Genomic DNA, 22810 nt, shown 5'->3' on the forward strand with positions numbered 1-22810 from the left:
TCCTGCTCGCTGATTTGCAGGATAAAGGGGGCGTGAACTGTGTTATCCTTCGAGCTCTCCCCTGACATGTCAGCGGAGGGAGGGGCTGGAGGGAAAATCAAGATAAGAATAGCGAAAGTGGCGATAAGGGTGATGTCTCGCGGACACTGTTCCTTTAAGAGTATTTTTAGTTTGGCGGATAGCAGTGGTCACTGGTCAGGAAGAAAAAAAAAAAAAGCGACTGGGTGGCTTAAGAGACTTGTGCAGCGTGCTGGCATGATGCTGAGCGAGGAGAGGGAGAAGCACAAAGTACAAAGCAGGCTGCCTACTGACACACAGCAGACTTGCCAAGGCTTGGTAACTCTACCTGCGTATCATGAGCATTATAACACAATTAAGTCAGGCAATTACGCTGTTGGAACGATCATAATGTGTGGTGTTGTAAAGGCTTGAATTTGTGCATGAAAAAGAAGGCGTTCAAGAGGAAAAGGGATGAAGCAACCTGGATCATCCTTCATTCTATCTAAGGGCCAATCACTCAAACATAAGACAATAATATTGCTTTACATACTAGGTGGTGTATGTGGTACAAACAACAGGGTGGAGCATTTGACACAATTCATAATTAGCTGTAAATGCAAAACTAAAAAAATATCATCTCTCTATTTTCATTTTGCTGCATTCCTCTGCCCTCCAGAGTCGTGTCGTGAGTCCATATTTTTCCCCTCCTCAGGGCAGGTTTGTAAATTTAATGACACTGGCAAAGTGTGTGTGATCAGGTTACTGTATAGATTACATGGTGACCCTAACAAACACACACAGACACAGAGAGACCTAGAGACCTAGAGAGGACGGCGCTACACCTCCATGCAGGTTACCGCTCCACACCGCTCCGGCTCTGCTCCAGAGAAAACCATGCCGGGGAAAAACTGCTTCGCCTTCCTCAAGGGTCACAAGAGGTGTGTGGTTTTTTTTTTCCTTTTGTGCAAACTAGGTCCTTCACCAAATATAGTTTGTACATGTGACTTTGTGGCAGTCGCGTTCTCCATCCATGAGAATTACAGCCGAGGGAGTTGGAAACTGCCAGGCAGCATTATGCTTCAGTGTGCTGGCTTAATTAAAATGAGCGCGAGATAAGTACTGCTTCTGAGCTCTGTTTGTTGGAGTGTGTTTGTGAGTGAGAGAGCAAAGAGAGAGAGAGACGCTTGTGTGTGTGTGCGTGTGTGTGGGTGCTGGGATCAGGCTCACCGGTGCAGAGAAGAATACAAATGGTGTATAAATGTGATGTCTTTCTAATGGTGCACGCCTGAGTGAGCAGAGAAGCACTGCTGCAGGAAGGAGAGGCACAGAGGCACCTGGTCAACCGTCAGACCGGACACGCGCTCGCGAAAATGGAAATCAGGGATACATTTAATGACAGTTAGCATTAATTGACTCATATATGGGCTTAATAGTGTTTCAGGAAGGTCAAGAGTTCAGAAACCTGTGTGGGATGTCTCACGATCATAAAGTGTGCAACTACTTAAAGGCCCTTCTAGGACATATCCAACCTCACCGCTATAGGCTTCAGACACCTGCATGATAAGCAGGATAGGTTTCTTCTCAGTGTGATCAGCTTTCAGTTTGAGCTGTAAAGCTAGTAGAGCTAATGTACGCTTTATTCAAATATAAATAAGAAGCACAGGACATTTAAGAGAGCTGGACAGGTTTATATCAATCCTATGGTGATAAACGGTAATTGCGGGAGCAGACTTCAAAGATATCCAGACAATGTCGCATGTGTGACGTCCACGGTTGGCTCCGGTTGTAACTCCCGACTGCAGGTTTCCTTTTTAGACTGCTCGCCTTCATCTGAGCGTCCAATTTGTGTCTTTTTCTTTGGAGAGCTGTATCTGTAGTCATCAATCTTTTCTTCGTTTGTTCAGCCATAGTAGACTCCCTTTTAATTGCAACACTTGCAGAGACCGGAAAAGCAGCCGCTTAGCTCCGCCTACCCTCTCTGGCAGACCAACCACTGCTGGGTGATGGAAAACGCGTCTCTAACTGGGCCCCGCTTGAGATTTTTTCAACGAGTCGTCACAGACACCCAGTCCATAATAATACTATATACTGCAAATGCAAAGGATTTATTTACATGAAAATCTTTGAGATTATTACTTTAGTATTCATCCATCAAATGCTGGCCTTCTCTACATGTGGATTCTAGATGTGTCATGTGACTTGAAGAGGTGTATGAGTAAAGAAACATATTACTACAAGCTTGTAGTAAATTAAAGTAAGCTTTGTGCCTGACTGTCAGATCACACCAGAGAGAAGGAAGCGCAGCGACTGATGCTGTTCATCTCCTGAAATTCCTGCTGGGAATTCAATCTGTTTTCTGCGAGAATGAATGAAGAGGCATTGTAAGAAAAAAAGGAATTTTATCTCAAACCTTTGTGTGAATTTACTCAATACTCTGTTGTAAATCCAGACAAAGGAACCTGCAGGTGAAACACTTTTTAATATTCAAGCTTTACAAGCTGTTCCCCATGAGCGGCTCGAATCCTTGTCACAAGTCAATACACACGGGGGAGAGTCCAATTCATTCTTGGGTCCATCTTTACAAATGAGCGATTCTGTTAAAGTCTGCTTCAGCTTTGCGGGCGCAGGATTAAAGTCCGGTCCAGCATTATCGGAGAGTGCGTGGGAGGGGGAAAAAAAGGGATGGTGGTGGTGGAGATTGTAGTTATTGCTTTTAAACTGACAAGCAGGGAGAGATCAGAAGAAAAGAACATGATGGCAGCGCATCTGGTGATTGCCTGCTGTCTTACAGGCTTACATAATACTGTTGACTGACAAACACGACTCACTCGTGGTGCCGGATGAAAACTGTTTGAACATCAGCGAAAACAATGATGAGGAAGTGATTGTGTGTTTGTTTACGGACATGTGCTGTAAGATAACAGGCCATAGAATCACAGTCTTGCATTCAAGATACACAGCGGTCCGTACCTCCCTCATGTTAGTCATCAGGCCTTCATCGACAACATTTGAAAAGTCCAGAAACACAGGAAGAAGAAGACGACTTATTATACCGAAAAAGATTTTCAAGCACCAGATTGGATGAGGAAGATATAACCAGTCTAAGATTACTTAAAGGATTTCCGGCCCTTGTACGAGCCGTCCGCAAAGCCGCTGCCTATATCCCCAGATGGAGATTGTGCTGATGAATGTTTCCTGTGCGTGCTAGTGTGTGTGTGTGTGTGTGTGTGTCTGCAGCGAAGCCAAATCTGGCGCTTTCCAAAGAGAGACCACAGCGATTCAGGCGATCACACATCACGCATGACGTAACTCTCCTGCACGCCCACACACCACTTGCTCTCCATCCTTCCCACACGCTTCGCCACATACTGAATAGGATGTATCGACTGCGTGTCGTGTGAGTGCGGGGGGACATGTCAGTCATTCCCTTGAGATTTCTTCCTCTTCTGTTTTTCTTCTTATTCTCACGTTTTCTAAACCTCACATACAGTAAAGGGATTCAGAGGAAGTGGAGAGAACACATTTTCTATGGTATCGCCGCAGGGCTTTATGGTGTGCTATCGTGCTAAAGATACTAATGCCTCTCCAGTATCATGGTCACTCTCACCGTGTCTGTTCATTTAGCCCGAGCTGGAAGGAGAAAATAAGAATGCCAGCAAGTTTTTTTTTTTATCACTGTGACAGCGGCACAGGATAAGATTGCCCAGATTGTCTCTTCACATCACATCTGCCCTGTAGAAAAACTCTTGTTGGAGGAATGCCAGGATGAGAAGGCCAGCACAGGAAGAAGAGCGAGGTTACGCAGACTGAGGAGGTGCTCTGTGCCCGTGGGTGTTCACGTCCTATTACATACATCTCCATTTAGAGTTCTTTAAACTAAAAATGTAACCAACAGGAACAACCTTTAATACGAGCCCGAGAGGGAATGTCTAGACGAAGAGTTGCTGCACGTCTGAAATACATCTCTTTATGCTAAATAAAAATGTCCTCGTTTGTAGACAGTGTGTTCCCAAAAACGTAGATTGACTGATGCCCAAAGCTAGAAGCTGTGTGGATTGTATCCAGCATATAGCGCATGGTGTAGCAAGTCTGCAGGCATGGTGATGGAGCAATTAGGTTTGCTAAATTGACAAAGAGAGAGAAATATTGTATGACAGGCGATTTTGATGCTAATTAAAATAAGCTGAAATGAGTCATGTTACTCGAGGCGCCGTATTTACACAGAGCTGGAGGATATACGGTGTGTAAGATATGTAAAATGGAGAAGACTGTTTATGCTGCTTCTAATTTCCCAATCAAAACGTATTTATTGAGTGACTGAAACTTTTACTATCAGGAAAAACACACTGCCATGCAACTGTGACATGCCCAAATAATAATACACTTTTAAACATCACATTTTAAAAAAACTGTCTTTAAAGAGAGGGGGCGACTCAGATCCATGCAACATGTAACGACCTGCTTCACAATTAATTGCAAATTTGTAGGTTGCCCTGCATGATGGAGAAAACGTTGTTTTAATGAAAACTAGACTAGCTTGATTGCTAGCGAGTAGCCTACAGACTACAGAGGCTAATAATGAGGAAATTACAGCTAAGTCCTACTTCGTTTTTTTAATGGATCACATAAAAAGTAAGTGCTGTTTAATTTAAACAGTGCCTACCTGAGTGATATCATTCACTGTCACCGAACTGGGGTGGGGCTGGAGTGATGTGTGCTTTTCATAAGTCAAGACATGTTCAAAAGTTAATTGATTGAATGAGACATATGGGTGGGGTGGGGGGGGATGCAGAGTACTTCCTAAATGAATAAGGCATATTTTCCGTGGATACATTTCCGTCTTTATATTTGATAGAATTGGGGTTTTTTTAAGGGCATTTTTCGACTCTGGGGGCACAAGGGCGGGGCTCAAGCCCCCCTTGGGTTCTACCTGTGCACGTGCCTGCATTAGTGTGTATGACACATATTTTCCATTATGCTCCATCCTGCCATGTAAAGACAACAGTGACTCTTGCAAACACATCTGTGTGTATTGAATGCTAAATACAATAAAGTGCAAGACAGTGTCCACAATAATTCCACATATGTAATATAACGTGTCAGACTGTGTTGATTTATACACAGTGCACATCATCAAACAGAAAAAAGCAACCTCGTGATAGATTGTGTTTTTTTAATTGATTATTTGCATTGAAAATACAAATGATCACGTGACATGATATTCAAAGGGAACTGGATATCTGTCATTTCTCTTCAGGCTCTGCCCTCGCGCTGCTAACATCACATTATCCCTCTATAGTGCCCATGATCACCACAGTGACATTTCATGTATGTCACTGTCGCTGGGAAAATGTGCAACATATCACCAGGAGGGTAAATCTTCAGGTCTTCGCCGCTGAGCACACGTGACTCCGAGGGAAATAAATCGCCTTGTCCCCTTTAATTTCAATTTCCGTGCGTGATATATATTGTGATCACCTGTCAGATGCGGCGCCTGCGCACTGGCTCGGGAGGCGGAGTGGATGCTGATCGCTCTCTCTATCTGCTGCCCTGTGCCCTCCATCCCTCGGCGATCAGACAGACGCGGACACGGGGAGATCCGAGGAGGTTTGGGCGAGGATAGGGACACAGATCTGCTGTTGTTGAAGGTACCATTTTGTCCGCTTCCACGGGAATACGGCGTTTCGGCGTTTGACATTGTGACCGTGGAGGGTGAAGGATGCTCAGCTGCAGGATGGGAGGAGATGAGAGGGAGGGGCGAGGGGGGGGGGACACGGAGTGGATAACAGATGGTATTTCTGGAGATGCCACCGATGACAGGGCTTTTGATGGGTTTCCTCGCGAAATTTGGCTGGTTTCAAAAAAATCCGGATTGTCCAACATTTAGACTTCTCCGAAATCTTACCAGGCTCTCGGTCAAGGGCACACAAATAGGTGATAATATGTGTTTTATTCCCCGCTAACCCCTCGTGCTCGAAGCTGTCATCACCTCATACCCTCTGCGGACTTGCTTGTTTTCGGGTTGTGAGTGGTCTGGCGTAATGTATGCTGCTCTTTATCATCACGAGAAAACGCTGTGGAAATATCAGATCCACTTTACGCTTTTTGGCGAACCATTGCTGCCGGTCTGCTGGGCGTAGTAAACGTGAGATCCCGCTATAATACAGACAGTTTCTCATCGCAGACCGTCTGCTGCCGTTGATTTTGCTTATTGTGAGTGAAAGTATCAGTATTCACTTCCCATGCATTATTTGACGGGCCCCTACCCGGATGTGCCTGCAGTTTCTCTAGAGAGAGAGCGCTAGGTTTCCTGTGTTTACTCGTCTTGCTGCTGTAAAACATGTCCTGCATGAGATTGCTCGGTCCCCGTCACGCGCTGCTAAATACGGGCGAGGAAAAGTCGAGAACGTGAGCAGAGCAGAGAAATTCAGATTCTCTGACAACGGCAGAAATGTAGTCATCTAGACCTGTGAGACCGCATTGAGTGGTTATTTGAAGTAGGTTTGTAGTATCCGGGTCTATTGAGGGAGGTATCCGCCTCCCGTGTTGCACATTGCTCTGTATTGTATTGCTGGCTGAAAGTAATCTCTGAGGTTTGCAGGCTATACGCTGTGACCAGCAGAGCGGCTCTGACCCTGTCCATGGTCCTGAAAGCAACAATCAGAGCGGAGTAAATCAAAGTGAGGCTGAATCATTAATGGCTTTCTGTGTATAGAGGCGACGATTGCTATGTAAATGATAATCATTTCAGCGGGGATAAAAGTCAATTATATTTGTAAAGCTGTGGTGTCACAGTCGCATATTTACTGTGTTTTCAGATTCCTCTGTTGTAAAGTGTCCAGTTTAAAGATTAAATAAAGACGCCCATGAGAGTTAAGACAAGATGTAGTAGTGTAGGATTCTCTCTCTATTGATTACAAGTCCGTCTCAATATGTAAAAATAGGATCCAAGACCCACCTTAGAGAGTGAATCACTGAATGACTAATATAAGGTTTCCTCATTCATCCATCATACTTGCTATGCTGTTGCCGCAGGACTGTATTTTGTTCACCAAAAACATATTTGCTTAAGCGCTCCCAAATTTTTCACGCTCTCTGTCTTTATCCCTCGGTCCTGTCTCGTTTCCTTGTTCTCGTCTCACACTTCCTCTCCGTCTGTTTCCCCTGCATTTAGGAAGTCTGATGTCGATGCTGAGCCAGAGGAGAGCCCGGGAAGCAGCAGCAGCAGCAGCAGCAGCAGTGGGACTGTAGATGCCCTCGCCACAGCTCCAGCCTCAGCCCCCCCTCAGGCCCCTGCGGGAGACGCAGGACAGAGAGGAGACAGCTCCTGTTCTGACTCAGACAGTCCTGTAGACTCCAGCTCCAGCGAGGAGGAGGAGGAAGAGGAGGAGGAGGAGGAGGGGGAGGAGGAGGAGGACGAGGAAGACCCCACTATGTTTTCCTCCAAATTCCTTAGTGGGGCCAACCCCCTAAATGCCGTGTCCTCTGCTGTGAATAAGTTTGGATTATTTGGAGATGATGCGGAGGGGAATAAAAATCAGAAAGCACCTTCCCAGCAAGGGGTGCCACCATCTGGAGAGCAGAAGCCAGGAGCGGGCCCCGGCAAAGGCCCTCAACAGCAGCAGGGACCCCAAAAATCGGGCCAGGGCCCCTCTATGCAAAAGAGCCAGCCTCCCCCTAAACAAGGATCACCACAGCTGCATGGGAATGGGCAGGCAGGACCTCCAAGCAAGCCTGGTGGGCAACAAGCTGCTCCAAAGGCAGGGACACAGCCAGGAGGCCAGCTTAAAGGAGACCCACCAAAAACTCAACCCAAGGTTCCACCCCAGAATGGTTCACCTAAGCCTGGAGCTCAACAACAGGTTCTGACTAAAAGTGGAGCCCAACCAGAACCGTCAAAGGCATCATCACAACAACAGGTTCCACCTAAGACAGGCATGCAAAAACAAGGGGCTGCAAAGACTGGGGTGCAAGAGTCCACTATGGCTGGGTCACAAAAACCTGGCTCACAGCAAGGGTCACCTAAAGTGGGACAGCAACAACAGGGGTCACCAAGAGTTGGACAGCAACAACAGGGCTCACCTAAACCTTCTCAACAGGCTTCACCTAAAGTTGCCCAGGGCTCAACTAAGGTGGGACAACAACAGCAAGGAGTCAGGACTACACCGCAGCAGCAGTCCTCGGATAAGCCTGGGCCTCAGCAGCAAGGCACTAAAGGGCCCGGTACACCTGGCCTTTCTCGGACAGGGTCTTCATCGCAGGGAGCAACCAAAGCTGGGTCAAAAGCAGCAGCGAAGTCCCTTTGCCCTGTGTGTAAAACAACAGAACTTAATATGCACACCAAGGAACAACCCAACCATAAAACCTGCACACAGTGTAAAACTGAAGTGTGCAGCCTGTGTGGCTTCAGCCCTCCAGACTCTGATGTAAGTACATTGTTTTTGTACCATTTATTTTATGTTCTCTTTTCACGATGCTTTGTTCAAACCAGCTTTTTGCATGTATGTCTGCAAATTATATGGAAAAGTACACTGCTATGGCTGTTAATGTTATCTGGTTCTCTTATCTGACAACTGAAGCTATTTCGTGACGCTGCCTGAGCAGTGCAATTTGTAAAACATCATTGAGCCTATATGATTTAGATGTAATGTGACACACTGCACAATATCTTACTTCAAAAAAGAAAAAAACATTCAATTTATCCTCACTGACATGGTTTAAAAGTTATCTGTGAAGCCAACAAACTAGTTTTTTCTTGTACTCTGAACATCAATATTTTCTTACTGTCAAAATGTCATTTTTTATAGGGGCGTGAGTGGCTGTGTCTTACTTGCCAGATACAGAGAGCTCAAGGAGCCTCTGAACCTACAGGACCATCCACGAAAAAGCCCACACCCACCAAAGCCTCCTCTGCTCAAAACCAGCCACCATCTCCTGCTGCACCTGTGAAAAAAGAGACGGCAGCTCCAGGTTCACCTCAGAAAATGCAGTCTACATCAGCAAAAGGGCCAGCTAAGGGTGAAGTGGCAAGAGGACCAGAAAGTCAAAAACAGGCCAGCCCAGCCTCTGTTCAGAAAATGACACTTGAGACCCAGAGAGCATCAGGGTCTCAAAAACCAGACCAGACTAGTCAAACTGGACGCAAGCAAAGCAGTGCAACCCCAGCTCCTCAGCAGGAGTCAGGAGGTTTATTTGGCTTTGGTAGTTCTAAAACTGAAGCTGCAAAGCCAGAGGAGTCAGTGACTGGGAAGATGTTTGGTTTTGGTTCTTCCATTTTTAGCTCTGCGTCTACTTTGATATCCTCAGCTGTCCAGGATGAGCCAAAAACCACACCACCAATCTCTCCCAAAAGGCAGCCTACGAAGGAGGCCAAACCGCCTCCTGTCCAAAAGGGAGCGCAAGAGAAGAAACAAGAGCAACCCCAGGAGGCAAAAGCAGGACAGGACAGGATGGCGAAAGAGACACCAAAGGCAGCTGTGGCCTCTCAGAATGTTCCTAAAGCAGGCCAAACAAATTGTCCAATCTGTAAGATGGTTCTCAATGTGGGCTCCAAGAACCCTCCCAACTACAACACCTGTACGGATTGCAAAACGACAGTATGCAACCAATGTGGATTTAACCCCATGCCAAATGTTACAGAGGTAAGACATGTTTAAAATCTATTAAAGGAGAACTCAACAAAGTATACATACATGATGCTTAATATCTCCAATGTGTTGATAACTCACATACAGTAAAGAAGCATATTAATGATACTTGTGAATTAGGCTCTTTGAAGCTGTTCTCTTTTGATGTTGAGAGTGGTTGCTTATAATTTCATTGTTTATTCCCACGTGGCATGACTCATTTACATGTATAAATGTCATGGCAGCAATCATTCAAGTTACAGAGGTTAAGTAGAGCTTTTGACAGATGCAGAAAGGATTTTTTTTCTCATAAAATAATTGAGGTGATTTATGTTTTCAGCCCAATCCTTAGACTGTAGAAACCATTGTCTTTACTTTTTTATATTCTACTCACAGTTCTCTAGTCTCCAAACTGTCTGGCTGTGAGAAGACTGTGTCAGACCGTCACATAGAAAAAAACAGCTCCACACACCTCTGGGGTCACTGTCTTACCCTTTGAGTGGTGTTATTAATATTACTATAATTGCATGGTTACATTTAGAATCGCCTTGAAAGCTGTATGCAAAATATATATACAAACACACTAACCACACAAACACACACAGCACATGGGGATTGTCTTGCAGGGAATACCACATGCAGGATAAATGGATGTGGCTTCTTCCAGGGTATTTGAGGCACAAAGGACTTGACACTTGACTCTGTAATTCAATGCACAGTTAGTAGGCTGCCTTGCCAGGGACAGTACTAGGCTACTCGATCATGTGATACTGCTTAAACCAACGGCTGAAGCAACACTTGTTTGTATAGTTTAGACAACATTATCAGTACTGTCACTTGGCTAACTTATGAGCTTACTTTTGCACATTTGTGATGATTAAGTTGGCTAACTGAATTAAGCTTTAAATACACACATCTTTATACAATTTTATTACATTTTGTGGTCATTTGTTTCTCACACCGCACAGCTTATCAAGATTTCACAGGCTTTTTCCATCCAAATATTTTGACACCCAGGTTTTTACTTCACAGCTTCCATTATGAATTGCTATTATTAAAACCTATGCATGTATTCATTTGTTTATTTGTTGTGTTTTAAGGGAAAGGAGTGGCTTTGCCTCAACTGCCAGGTGAAACGAGCTGCTGGAGGAATTGAAGCCCATAAAGATACATCTTTGGTCGACTCATCATTTAAAAAAACTACTCCAGCACAGCCTGTTCTGACTTCTGCGCCAGGCTCTCCTCAGAGAAAAATATCTACACCTGCAGCACAAGCAGTTAAGGCAGAAGCTGCTGAAGGGCCAGACAGTAAAAAACAAGGTAGCCCAGCTCCTCTTCAGAAAACGCCTCAAGAAAGCAGAAAGACGGTTCCTCAGAAACAACCAAACCAGACCAGCCAAACTGGACAAAAGGGAAATGTCACTGCAGCTACACAGCAAGAGTCAGGAGGGTTCTTTGGTATGGGTGGTCCTAAAAATCAGGCCAATGCAGCAAAGCCTGCTGAGTCAGTGACTGGGAAAATGTTTGGTTTTGGCTCCTCTATCTTCAGTTCTGCATCCACTTTGATTTCCTCAACAGCCCAAGATGAGCCTAAAACAACACCACCAATTTCTCCTAAAATCTCTGCTGCAAAGGACTCCAAATCCCCCACTGCCAAGAAAGCAGATCAGGAAATAAAAACAGAACAGCCCCAGCAGACCAAGGGACCTCTACCAGCACATCCGAAAGTAGACAAACCTCCTTCAGAGCCACCAAAGAAAGCTTCAGCCTCCCCTGTAGTTCCCAAAGCAGGCCAGTCTACCTGCCCTCTTTGTAAACTGGAACTTAATGTGGGCTCTAAAGATCCTCCCAACTACAACACATGTACACAGTGCAAAAACACTTTCTGTAACCAATGTGGATTTAGTCCCATGCCAAATGTTAAGGAGGTGAGCTAATGAAACTGCTGTCGATTTCAGAAGTTACTACTATCTTTTAAATGAATCATGTAATTAATGTATTTTTCTGTTTCTCTTTGACATAGATGAAGGAGTGGTTATGTCTCAATTGCCAGATGCAGAGAGCACTCGGAGCATCTGAGCCTCCTGGAACGCCTATGATGAAACAACAGGCCTCACCAAACAGAGTCACTGCACCTGCCAAAGACGTAAATAAGGAAAATAGCCAACTAGATCAACCTCAAAAGAAAGACATTTCAACACCTTCTGGATCTAAAATAAAGGAGACGTCTGCACCAGGCTCCCCTCAGAGGAAACCATCAGTACCAGCAGAGCAGCCGACAAAGCCTGATGCCATGAAAGCACCAGAAAGTCAGAAAAAAATCGGCCCTGCCCCCGGTCAGAAAACTCCACAGGAGGAACGGAGGGCAGATCCTCAAAAACCCCCAGACAAGACAAGTCAATCTGGACGCAAGCAGAGTAATGCTGCCTCAGGAGTTAGCAGTCCTAAACCTCAACCTGATGCTGAGAAGCCTTCTGAATCACTCGGTGGAAAAATGTTTGGCTTTGGCTCATCCATCTTCAGTTCTGCATCAACTTTAATAAACTCAGCTGTCGATGATTCCAAAAAGACGCCACCGGTTTCTCCCAAGATGCCTGTCACAAAGGCAACCAAACTAGAGCAAGTTCAACAGCCCAAGACCTCTCCATCGCTACAAGCCAAGGTAGAAAAAGCTCCATCAGGACCTCCAAAGGGTGCAGCAGCTTCCCCGTCTGTTCCCAAGGATGGCCAATCTACTTGTCCACTCTGTAAGGTGGAACTCAACTTTGGATCCAAGGAACCTCCCAACTACAATAAGTGCACTGAATGCAAGAACACCGTCTGCAATCAGTGCGGATTTAATCCAATGCCAAATGTGTCTGAGGTACGAAAAGCAAAGATGGAAAAATGCACTAAATTTAAACAAAAAATACACATAATTATGAAGGATAAATGTAGCATAGTTTTGCCTATAATTGAATATGAATAAACCACACATTGAAATAATTGCATGTGGGTGATGAAAATGTTTCATATTTTGATTCGAAATATTTTCTTTTTACAGGTAAAGGAATGGTTATGCCTCAACTGTCAAATGCAGAGAGCTCTTAAGTCATCTGAACTCTCAGCACCTCCTATGAAACTTCATAATGCAGACAAGAAAATGTCTCCATCTGCTGCACATGATAAAATAACCCCTAATCAAGAGGAAACTCTTAAAAAGGAATTACCAAAATCTGATGCACCTCTCAAATTGGCAAACCCAGTGGCTGATACACAAAAGAAGGGGAGTTCTGCACCAGGTTCTCCTAAGAAGACACAGCCTACAGCAGCAACACTGGCGACTAAGACTGCAAAAGGACCAGGCAGTGACACACAGGACCACCCAAATCCTGGTCAGAAAACAACAACGGATCAGGTGGGGGCATCACATTCTCCGAAAACAACGCAACAGGCAGATGAACATGGAATAAAACAGAGTAAAGTCATCCAGAGTAAAGTCGCCCCTAATACTCAGCAGGAGGCAGGTGTTGGTGGTCCTAAAACAAGGCCTGATGGTTCAAAAACAACAGAGTCTGTGACTGGGAAGATGTTCGGCTTTGGTTCTTCCATCTTTAGCTCCGCATCCACTTTGATATCATCCGCTGTTCAGGACGAATCACGCACAACACCCCCAACCCCTCGTAAGATGTCTGCACCAGCACATGTTTCCCCCAAGATGTCTGCTGTGCCCAAGTTTTCTCCAAAAGGTACACCTACAGTTTCTCCCAAAATGTCTCCAGCAAGAGAACCAAAATCGCTTACTCAGAAGCCAGAGCAGGAGAAGAAACCAGAGAAATCCCAAGGGGAAAAAGCTCCATCACAGCCACCAAAAGCAGCAGCAACATCCGAACACCAGACCACATGTCCACTTTGCAAGGTTGAGCTGAACTTCGGTTCGAAGGAGCCTCAGAACTACAACTCCTGCACAGAATGCAAGACCACTGTCTGTAACCAGTGTGGATTTAACCCAATGCCTATGGGAGAGGTAAGTCACCTAATATGCAACATCTGTTATACTATCCTATTTGTTGGTCATTCAGTTATCTGTTACCTTTTTACAATGACCTAATTTACCTGTAGTGCAGTTTAGATGAGTCTATTCTTATAAATACTCAGGTAGTAATTAATTTCTGCTATCCCACAGCAACACATAACAAGATGTTTATTGTATTTTAGGTAAAAGAATGGCTATGTCTGAATTGTCAGATGAAACGAGCAGTTGAAGCATCTGAGCCTCTGGGGCAGCCCACAATGAAGTCTCAAACATCACCCAGTAAAGTTCCTTTACCGGCTGCAGTTCAGTCTAAGGACTCAACCAAACCAACTACACCTCAAAAGAAGGACAGTCCAGGTAGTGCTGTTCAAAAGAAGGAAACCTCAGAACCAGAATCACAGAGAAAACAGTCTACACCATCATTGCAGTCAGGAAAACCAGAATCTGCGACTTTACCATTGAAACAGGCCAGCCCAGCACCTGATCGTAAAGCACCGCAGGAAAGACAGAAGACAGGTCCAACTAAGCCGCCAGATCAAGAGAACCAAACGAAACGAAAAGGGAGTACCACAGCAGGGACACAGCAAGACTCAGGAGGCCTCTTTGGTTTGGGTGTTGGTAAAACTCAACCTGATGCTGCAAAGCCTGCAGACTCAGTTACTGGGAAGATGTTCGGCTTTGGTTCTTCTATCTTCAGCTCTGCATCTACTTTAATAACCTCAGCTGTTGACCAACCCAAAACTACTCCACCAGTTTCTCCCAAGATGTCGCCTGCTAAAGATATCAAGTCTCTTGATAACAAGAAGCTGGAGCCACAAAATAAGGAAGAGCACATCAGGCAGACGAGGACAACACCAACAGGACCGGTAAAAGATGACAAAGCCCCTTCAGAGTCTACAAAGACTACAGAAGCTTCCAAAGTACCTGTCAAAGCAGGCCAGTCTGCCTGTCCACTCTGCAATGTCAAACTCAACATGGAATCCAAAGATCTACCAAACTACAGTACCTGCACTGAATGCAAGAACATTGTCTGTAACCAATGTGGATTTACCCCAATGCCTCTGGGAGAGGTAAGTAAAAGAATGCATAGACAACTTCTGTAACAAAAGAAAATATTTCTTTAAATCATATGTTTTATAGATCTGTGATCTGTTACCTTCTTACAGTTAACTCATTAACCTGTAGTATAGTTTACAGGATTCTATTCTTCTCAATATTCAGATTGTTATCAATTTCTTCTATTTCCAATTATAAAGCGACACATAACATGTTTTTGCTGTATTTTAGGTAAAAGAGTGGCTATGTCTGAACTGTCAGATGAAAAGAGCAGTTGAAGCAACTGAGTCTCCAGTGCCTCCCACAATGAAGTCTAAAACAACACCTGGTAAAGTTCCTTCATCTGCTGCAGCCCAGGTGATCGACTCTTCCAAACCAACTACAACTCAAAAGAAGGAGATCTCTGAACCAGTCATATCACAGAGAAAACAGTCTACAACATCAGTTCAGTCAGGCAAATCAGAAGCTGACAGTTTACAAGTGAAGCAGGACAGTCCAGCACCTGATAAGAAAGCATCACAGGAAAAACAAAAGACAGGTCCAGCTGAACGTAAACAGAGTAATACACCAGCAGCGACACAGCAAGACTCAGGAGGCCTCTTTGGTAAAGTTGTCGGTAAAACTCAACCGGATGCTGCTAAGCCTGCAGACTCAGTTTCTGGGAAGATGTTTGGCTTTGGTTCTTCTATCTTCAGCTCTGCATCTACTTTGATAACATCAGCTGTTGACCAACCCAAAACTACTCCACCAGTTTCTCCCAAGATGTCTCCAGCAAGAGATATCAAGTCCACCAGTGCCCAGAAACTGGAACAGGAGAAAAAAACTGAGCTAACTCAGCGGACCGACACACTGCCATCAGGACAGGTCAAATTGGATAAAACCCAATTAGGGCCTCCAAAGGCTTCAGAGGCTTCCAAAGGACCTGTCAAACCAAGCCAGTCAACCTGTCCACTCTGTAAGGCCGAACTCAACATGGGTTCCAAGGATCTACCAAACTACAGTACCTGCACTGAATGCAAGAACACGGTCTGTAAGCAGTGTGGATTCAACCCTAGTCCAAATGACACAGTGGTAAGGATTAGGAAAATAAATACATTTCTTATTACAATTTTATTTTACATTTTATAACTGATTGAAACTTTGATTGTCTCTTGCTGTTTCTTCATTGTGTTCATATTATGCATGCCTTCTTTTATTTTTTTCTGGGCATTTTAAACATTGAGGTCGCCAATTACTTTCTGTTAATACCTTTATAGAAAACTGCCTTACATTAATTCAAAACAATGAGTAACTTTACACAGATTACATAAAAGTGTTGAATGACACCCCTTTTCTTTTTTCAGGTGAAGGAGTGGTTATGTCTCAACTGCCAGATGCAGCGGGCTCTGGGAGTAACACAGCCCCCAGGAGTGGCTTCTGCTACCTCTCAGATACCATTAAATCCCCAAAAGAAAGACACCCTTGGCCCAACTGAGTCTGAAAAGAAAGAGCCATTAGCACAACAGTCACCTCAAAGGAAACCATCAGTAACAGCACAGCCAGACACAGCTGAGTCTGCTAAAGAACCAGAGGGTCTGAAACAGCCCAGCCCAGTTCCTTCTCAGAAAAGGCCACAGGAACCCCGGAAAACATCTGGTCCCAACAAAATACCTGACCAGACAAGGCTAACTGAACGTAAGCCGAGTAATGCATCAGAAGTGACACCACAAGAGTCAGGAAGCTTCTTTGGTTTCGGTGCTAGTAAAACTCAACCCGATGCTGCAAAACCAGCAGAGTCAGTGACCGGGAAGATGTTCGGCTTTGGTTCTTCCATCTTTAGTTCTGCATCGAATTTGATGACCTCAACTGTTGACCAGCCCAAAACCACCCCACCAGTTTCTCCGAAGATGTCACCAGCAAGAGAAATTAAATCCCCTGCAGCCAACAAGAAAGAACAACAGAAGATAGCAGAACAACCTAAGCCAACACCTCAATCAGCCCAGGTCAAAGTGGACAAAGTCCCATCAGAGGCTACATCACTCTCCCAAGCCACTGTTAAACAAGGCCAGTCAACCTGTCCACTCTGTAAGTTTGAACTCAACATCGGGTCCAAGGATCTGCCTAACTACAATACCTGCACTGAATGCAAGAACACTGTCTGTAAGCAGTGTGGATTTAACCCAATGCCAAATGTGTCAGAAGTAAGTGAGATTCACTCACGATGTGTGTATTAATTATGTTAGTTACATATGATGTCTCCATTTTATTTAGGCCTGTTTTAGACTCAAACCATATAATACCAGTCTAAAAAAGCATTTTACATTTTTGTTTTGCGATACTACACTGTCATCCTAGAAACCCTTTTATCAAACAGACTCACATATTTAATATAATATGTGTTTCTTTCACAGGTAAAGGAGTGGCTGTGTCTCACTTGTCAGATGCAAAGAGCTCTCACAGCTTCTGAATCATTAGAGCCTCCATTGATGAAACCCAAGGTATCACCCAACAAAGTATCCGCACCTGCTGCTGCCCAGAAAGACACCACTGAAAATCTGAAAAAGGAAGAAATTATTTCCACACCACAAACAGCAGTGCCCGACAAAAAACAGGACAGTCCAAAACCAGGTGCGCAACAACAGAGAGAAGAAACTAAAACCCCATATCAAATGGATATTACTCAAACAACAACCACTGACTCACCACTTGCAAAAGATTCCCAAGATACTATTTTAGCCCCAACAAAAGATGTGAAAACTGGTTTACCAACAACCATTGAGATTCCAACCTCTAATGCACCACCCAGAGAAGAGACAACCGCTGTAATTTCAGACATAAATAAAACACTGCCTGATCAATTTCATCCTGTCAAGACCGATACTGAAACTTCTCTCCAGAAGAAAAAGGATATCACTCCACCAAGTTCCCCTGCAGCTAAAAAAGTACCTGAAAAGAAAGAGGAGAAGGCTGTAATTGTGCAGAAATTAGCTGATCAATCAGCCACAGACAATGAAAAGGTTCAGCCACAACAAACAATGAGCAAAGAACCAACTGCTGTTGAAAAGTCACTTGCCAAATCTGCTCCTCCATCGACACAGCCAGAAGAATCCAGAGGTTTCTTTGGCTTCGGTAGTCCTAAATCTCAGCGAGCTACCTCAAAAACAACCGAAGCAGTGACTGGAAAGATGTTGGGATTTGGTTCATCCATTTTCAGCTCAGCATCCACCTTGATAACATCTGCTGTTCAGGAGGAGTCCCGAACAACACCGCCAAGTTCCCGCAAAATGTCTGCCCCAGCTCAAGTTTCTGACAGGATGTCAGCATCACAGAAGCCCAGCCCCCCAGTTTCTCCAAAGATGACTTCAGCCAAGGAGAAAAAACCATCTGCTGCTGGCATACCAAATCTAGAAAAGATACCAGACCAACTTCAGCAGACCAAGGCTCCTCCATCAGGACAGGCCAAAGGGGATAATGACCAATCAGAAACCTTCCAAGCTGCTCCCAAAGTGGACCAGTTGTCTTGTCCACTCTGTAAGGCGGAACTTAACATGGACTCAAAAGATCCCAGCTACAACACCTGCACTGAATGCAAAAGCACTGTCTGCAGCAAATGTGGATTTAGTCCTATGCCAAATGCAACAGAGGTAAAAAAAAAAAAAAAAAAAGTGACTAATAACTTACCTTCATTATCAATTGATTCATTCAGTGTCATCAACAAACAATTGAAAAAATGTATCCGTTTTATCTTTACAATTCTTAGATTCGTATACCTTTAATGTTGCAATGCCTTTGTTTTACAGGTGAAGGAATGGCTTTGCCTCAACTGCCAGATGAAGAGAGCCCTTGGGGCTTCTGAACCTCAAGGTCTCCCTATGATAAAACCCCAACCTTCGCCAAGCAAAGAGATCTCTGCCACCACACAGAAGTTAGAGACACCAATGTCAACTTCTCAGGATGACATCTCTACACCGGCTGCACCCTTAAATGAGGTAGTTAATGGAGCACCAACCAAAGAAACGGAGTCTCCAGCCTCTGTTGCACCAACAAAGAAAGTGGTCCCTTCAACTACTCCATTGTCTGACAAAACTGTTCCATCCACTATCACAAAGACTGATGTTTCACTGGCTTCACCAAAACCTTCTGAACCGACAACCAAAGGACAACCTGGTGCACCTCAGCAACAGCCTCCTAAAGCAGTGACTTCTACTGCTAAGTCTGCTCCCCAAACAGATCCACAGGCAGGACATCCAATACCACAAAAGCCACCACAAACTGTGACTTCTGTCACTACGCCTGCAAGTACACCAGATCCCCAAGTGGGAAAGCTACCCTTAAAACAACCTGCAAAAGCTGGTACCTCTCCAGCAAAATCTGCACCACCACCAGCTCAGCCTGCAAAACAGGAATCAGGGGGCTTCTTTGGTTTTGGTGGTCCTAAAACACAGCCTTCTGCAGCAAAGTCTGCTGAGTCAGTGACTGGAAAAATGTTTGGCTTTGGGTCATCTTTCTTAAGCTCTGCATCCACTTTAATAACCACAGCTGTCCAGGATGAACCTAAAACTACACCGCCGACTCCACGTAAGATGTCCATTGCAGCTCATGTGTCTCCAAAAACTACACCACCAGCGTCTCCCAAAACGTTACCTGCGAAAGACATCAAACCATCTGCTGTTCAGAAACCTCTGGAAAAGAAACCAGGGGAACTGCCACAGGAAAAGACACCTTCCACAGAACAAGCAAAAGTGGAAAAAGCTCCAACAGAACTGACTCAAACAGACACCCAGGGTGCTCCCAAATCAGATCCGTCCATCTGTCCACTCTGTAAAGTTGAACTCAACATGGGCTCAAAAGATCCACCAAACTACAACACTTGCACAGAGTGCAAGGCTAATGTCTGCAACCAATGTGGATTTAACCCCATGCCAAATGTGGCAGAGGTAATCACCGTCCTAACGAATGTTGTCATTGATGTAGTTTGATTTATAATATTTTAAAAAAGAAAGTAAAGGAAACATTCATTTTAATTTTAAACAGTCAGTCACATTGATTAAAAAAGCATTTTTAAAAAGGTTTAACATTGTTTAAGGGCCTAAACATTGTTCATGAACAATATTTTGCAGGGTTTGATTAATTTAGATTTTAAAGTTCACAATTTATGTGCATTCTCATTGCTGAAAGAATGAGTTTTGATTTAACAAAAAAGATTAGCTTATCATTAAAGAATTAAACACAGAAAATAACTCTTTGACAAACATTGATTTACAGTCCTCAGGGATTATACAGCAGGTGTGTTCTGTTCAGTAGTCATACATTTTTTAGAACTACATAAATTGAGAATCAACAAATTCTATCTGCACAAACGTTATGTTTATAGTTTATATAAAGAAATATAAATGTGTGAATGCATTCATGTGACAAAAAGATGCTTAAAACAGTTGAATATCCTCTGCACTCAATTCTTTTATAAAATGTGTCCTTGGTTTGTCTATCAAAAGGGGGTTGCTTGTTTTTCAGCACTAATTCATACATTCCATTGCTCTTTTTTCAGGTAAAGGAATGGCTTTGCCTTAACTGCCAGATGCATAGAGCCCTAGGGGCATCTGAGCCCACTGGACGCCCTGTAGCGAAGCCACAGCCCTCCCCAGGCAAGGTTTTTACACCTGGCTCTGAACAGACAGATATCCAGCAAGAAGTCAAGAAGGAGAAGTCTGCAGAGTCTGTAGCAGTCAAAAAAGATGTCCCTCAAGCAACTCCACACAGACAAGAAACCCCCAAAGCAGAGACTCCATTGCCAACTGCAGTCAAAAGAACAGACACTCCAGGACAAGGTTCTGTGCAAAAGACACAGGTCCTTTCAGGTACTGAACAAAGACAAGGCCAGGGTGTGGCTGGTCAGCAGCCACAGCAGCCGCAGCAGCCTGTTGGAAAAAGCCCACAGGTACAGCCTCCTCAAACTACCATGCCAGTAACCAAGGGAGGTCCGGCAAAACAAGGAGTTGGAAAACCACCACAACAGCCGTTGAGATCTGCTACCCCTCCAGCCAAATCTGCACCACCACCAGCTCAGCCTGCTAAACAAGAGTCAGGAGGCCTCTTTGGCTTTGGTGGCCCTAAAACACAGCCTGCTGCTGCAAAGCCTGCTGCTGCAAAGCCTGCTGCTGCAAAGCCTGCTGAGTCGGTGACTGGGAAGATGTTTGGTTTTGGTTCCTCTCTCTTCAGCTCTGCATCTACATTGATAACCACGGCTGTTCAGGATGAACCTAAATCTACACCACCTACCCCCCGTAAGATGTCCATTACAACCCATGTCTCTCCTAAAACAACACCTCCAGTTTCTCCTAAGATGGCCCCTGCGAAGGAGACAAAACCACCTGCTGCACAGAAATCCGGGCCACCTCAAAAGGCCAAGCCTACAGAAGTGGCCAAAGAAGAGAAAGCTTCACCAGAGCCTCCAAAACCTACAGAAGTGACCCAAGTTGCTCCTAAAGCAGGTCTCTCCACGTGTCCTCTTTGTAAAGTCGAACTCAACATTGGTTCCAAGGACCCTCCAAATTACAACACCTGCACTGAATGCAAGAACACTGTATGCAGTCTTTGTGGATTTAACCCCATGCCTCATACAGCAGCGGTAAGTGCGATACATTTCATTTCACTTGTATTATTTTTTAGATTTGGCCTTAAAATAGTTTCTCTTATGGTTTCCAACTCAAACTCACACGGCATTTTATCAATAGGGTTACCTAAGGTTGAGATTATTACGTTTTTATTGTGATTTGGTGTAATTTGTTACTGCACTTCAAAGTGATAGGGCTCAAAATGTGCGCATTTGAACACATACATAGAACAGCAAAGGCTACAGTAAAGTAAAAAAATATATCATTTGGTGCAAAAATCCTTATTAAGATCTTAAATTTCAATGTCATGGCTTGCAAAAAAGTTTCTTTAAGCTGGAGAAATTCAAACATGTTATGTGTTATAAATCATAATGCCACATGGTTAGCTCAGAAAATGTAGCATACATGCCAAAGCATTGTATGTTTGTCCTTGAATATGTCAAGCCACATCAACATCTGAGCATATAAGTGACATTTGTGTTTTACAGTGTATGAGACTGCTTAGGTGATTATTATTTTATTACTTTTTATTGTATTCCTGCACAGTAAAGCATAGTGTGCAAGCGATACAATTTATGTATATATTTATTTTTGTCTTTTTTCTTGTTGAATATTCTTCTGCGGTGTTAAAGGTGTGAATACTGGGAGATTAGCAGGCTTTTATTTCCGTGGAAAAAGTAGCCCACAATAGGTAGAATTTAAGTCCAATGTTGATTTTATTTTATTAGACCATTAATTACAATATAGGGGAATATTAGATGAGGGTGCCACAGCAGAGAGAATACATGCAAAGCATGCTTTAAATGGTATTCAGACTGTGACTTTGAACATAAGTCTGTGAGCTGTTAATTGTTGTGATCTATGTGAGTTATTGACCTACTTTTAGGGGTTCTGAAACAAAATTTCAAAGATACTAACATACAGGGTTGTGGTCGCAGCTACCCCTCCACTGGAGTGGCCCGAGAAATTACATAACAGCTCATGAGAGGAGTGCATCAGCAGACGGGCAGCACTGAAAATGTATTAAAGTGATTGAGGGTTGTGCAACAGCATTAGTGAGATGGGATCTGCTGCTACAGCAGACCAGGGAATCTCCACCCCCGTGAGAGATCTGAGATGGCAAAGCCCCGTGATATGCCAATAAGCAGAGGTGAAAAGGATTAAGTCCAGTACAACACAGTGCAGTACATTAGAGCAGCAGACATTTCCTTTCGGGCCATCTGGTCTCCCACAGAGCAGTGACTCCATGTAATTCAGCAATTGTATGTGGGTGGCAGCCGTACCTGTGTACTTGCTTACAAGTCGAATGCGTGGCTGTGTGACCTCTCCTTTCCATATCCTATATGTTAGTGAAAGTAGTAATGTGCTCTCTGCTCACATTTGCCTGTTGAATTGGTCTTTTTTTCTGGCACACAGTAATAACTGTTAATGTTTTGGACAATTTGTGGCAGGTTTTGTCAGAACCACTATGTGTGATTTGGTAGCAGCGTTTAAGGTGTTTTATTCTTCTCTAGTAGTTA

General features: G+C 44.1%; 3 protein-coding genes across 6 annotated transcripts in view; all 3 read left to right on the forward strand.

The window, feature by feature from the left end:
- Positions 1-846: 846 nt before the first annotated feature.
- LOC138612698 (protein piccolo-like) lies at positions 847-13292 on the forward strand. The gene is made up of 6 exons (XM_069686099.1): positions 847-938; positions 7175-8426; positions 8808-9641; positions 10727-11554; positions 11650-12489; positions 13224-13292. Exons 1-6 carry the CDS (start codon positions 847-849, stop codon positions 13290-13292), a joined length of 3915 nt encoding a protein of 1304 aa, XP_069542200.1.
- A 31-nt stretch (positions 13293-13323) lies between these two features.
- LOC138612699 (protein piccolo-like) lies at positions 13324-20934 on the forward strand. The gene is made up of 8 exons (XM_069686100.1): positions 13324-13632; positions 13824-14711; positions 14929-15768; positions 16041-16877; positions 17088-18320; positions 18477-19613; positions 20225-20854; positions 20896-20934. The coding sequence occupies exons 1-8, from the start codon at positions 13324-13326 to the stop codon at positions 20932-20934; spliced, it is 5913 nt and encodes a 1970-aa protein (XP_069542201.1).
- Positions 20920-22810, forward strand: part of LOC138613051 (protein piccolo-like) — a 42044-nt gene continuing 40153 nt past the window's right edge. For all 4 annotated transcript variants that reach the window (XM_069686622.1, XM_069686623.1, XM_069686624.1 and 1 more), the window contains exon 1: positions 20920-21304. In XM_069686622.1, the coding sequence (XP_069542723.1) occupies positions 20966-21304 (339 nt within the window). In that variant the 5' untranslated portion in view covers positions 20920-20965. The remainder of the gene's footprint in view (positions 21305-22810) is intronic.

The sequence above is a fragment of the Semicossyphus pulcher genome, unplaced genomic scaffold, assembly GCF_022749685.1.
Source record: "Semicossyphus pulcher isolate SPU_LCO1_2020_fin unplaced genomic scaffold, fSemPul1.0.p SCAF_8, whole genome shotgun sequence".
Taxonomy (NCBI): Eukaryota; Metazoa; Chordata; class Actinopteri; order Labriformes; family Labridae; genus Semicossyphus; species Semicossyphus pulcher.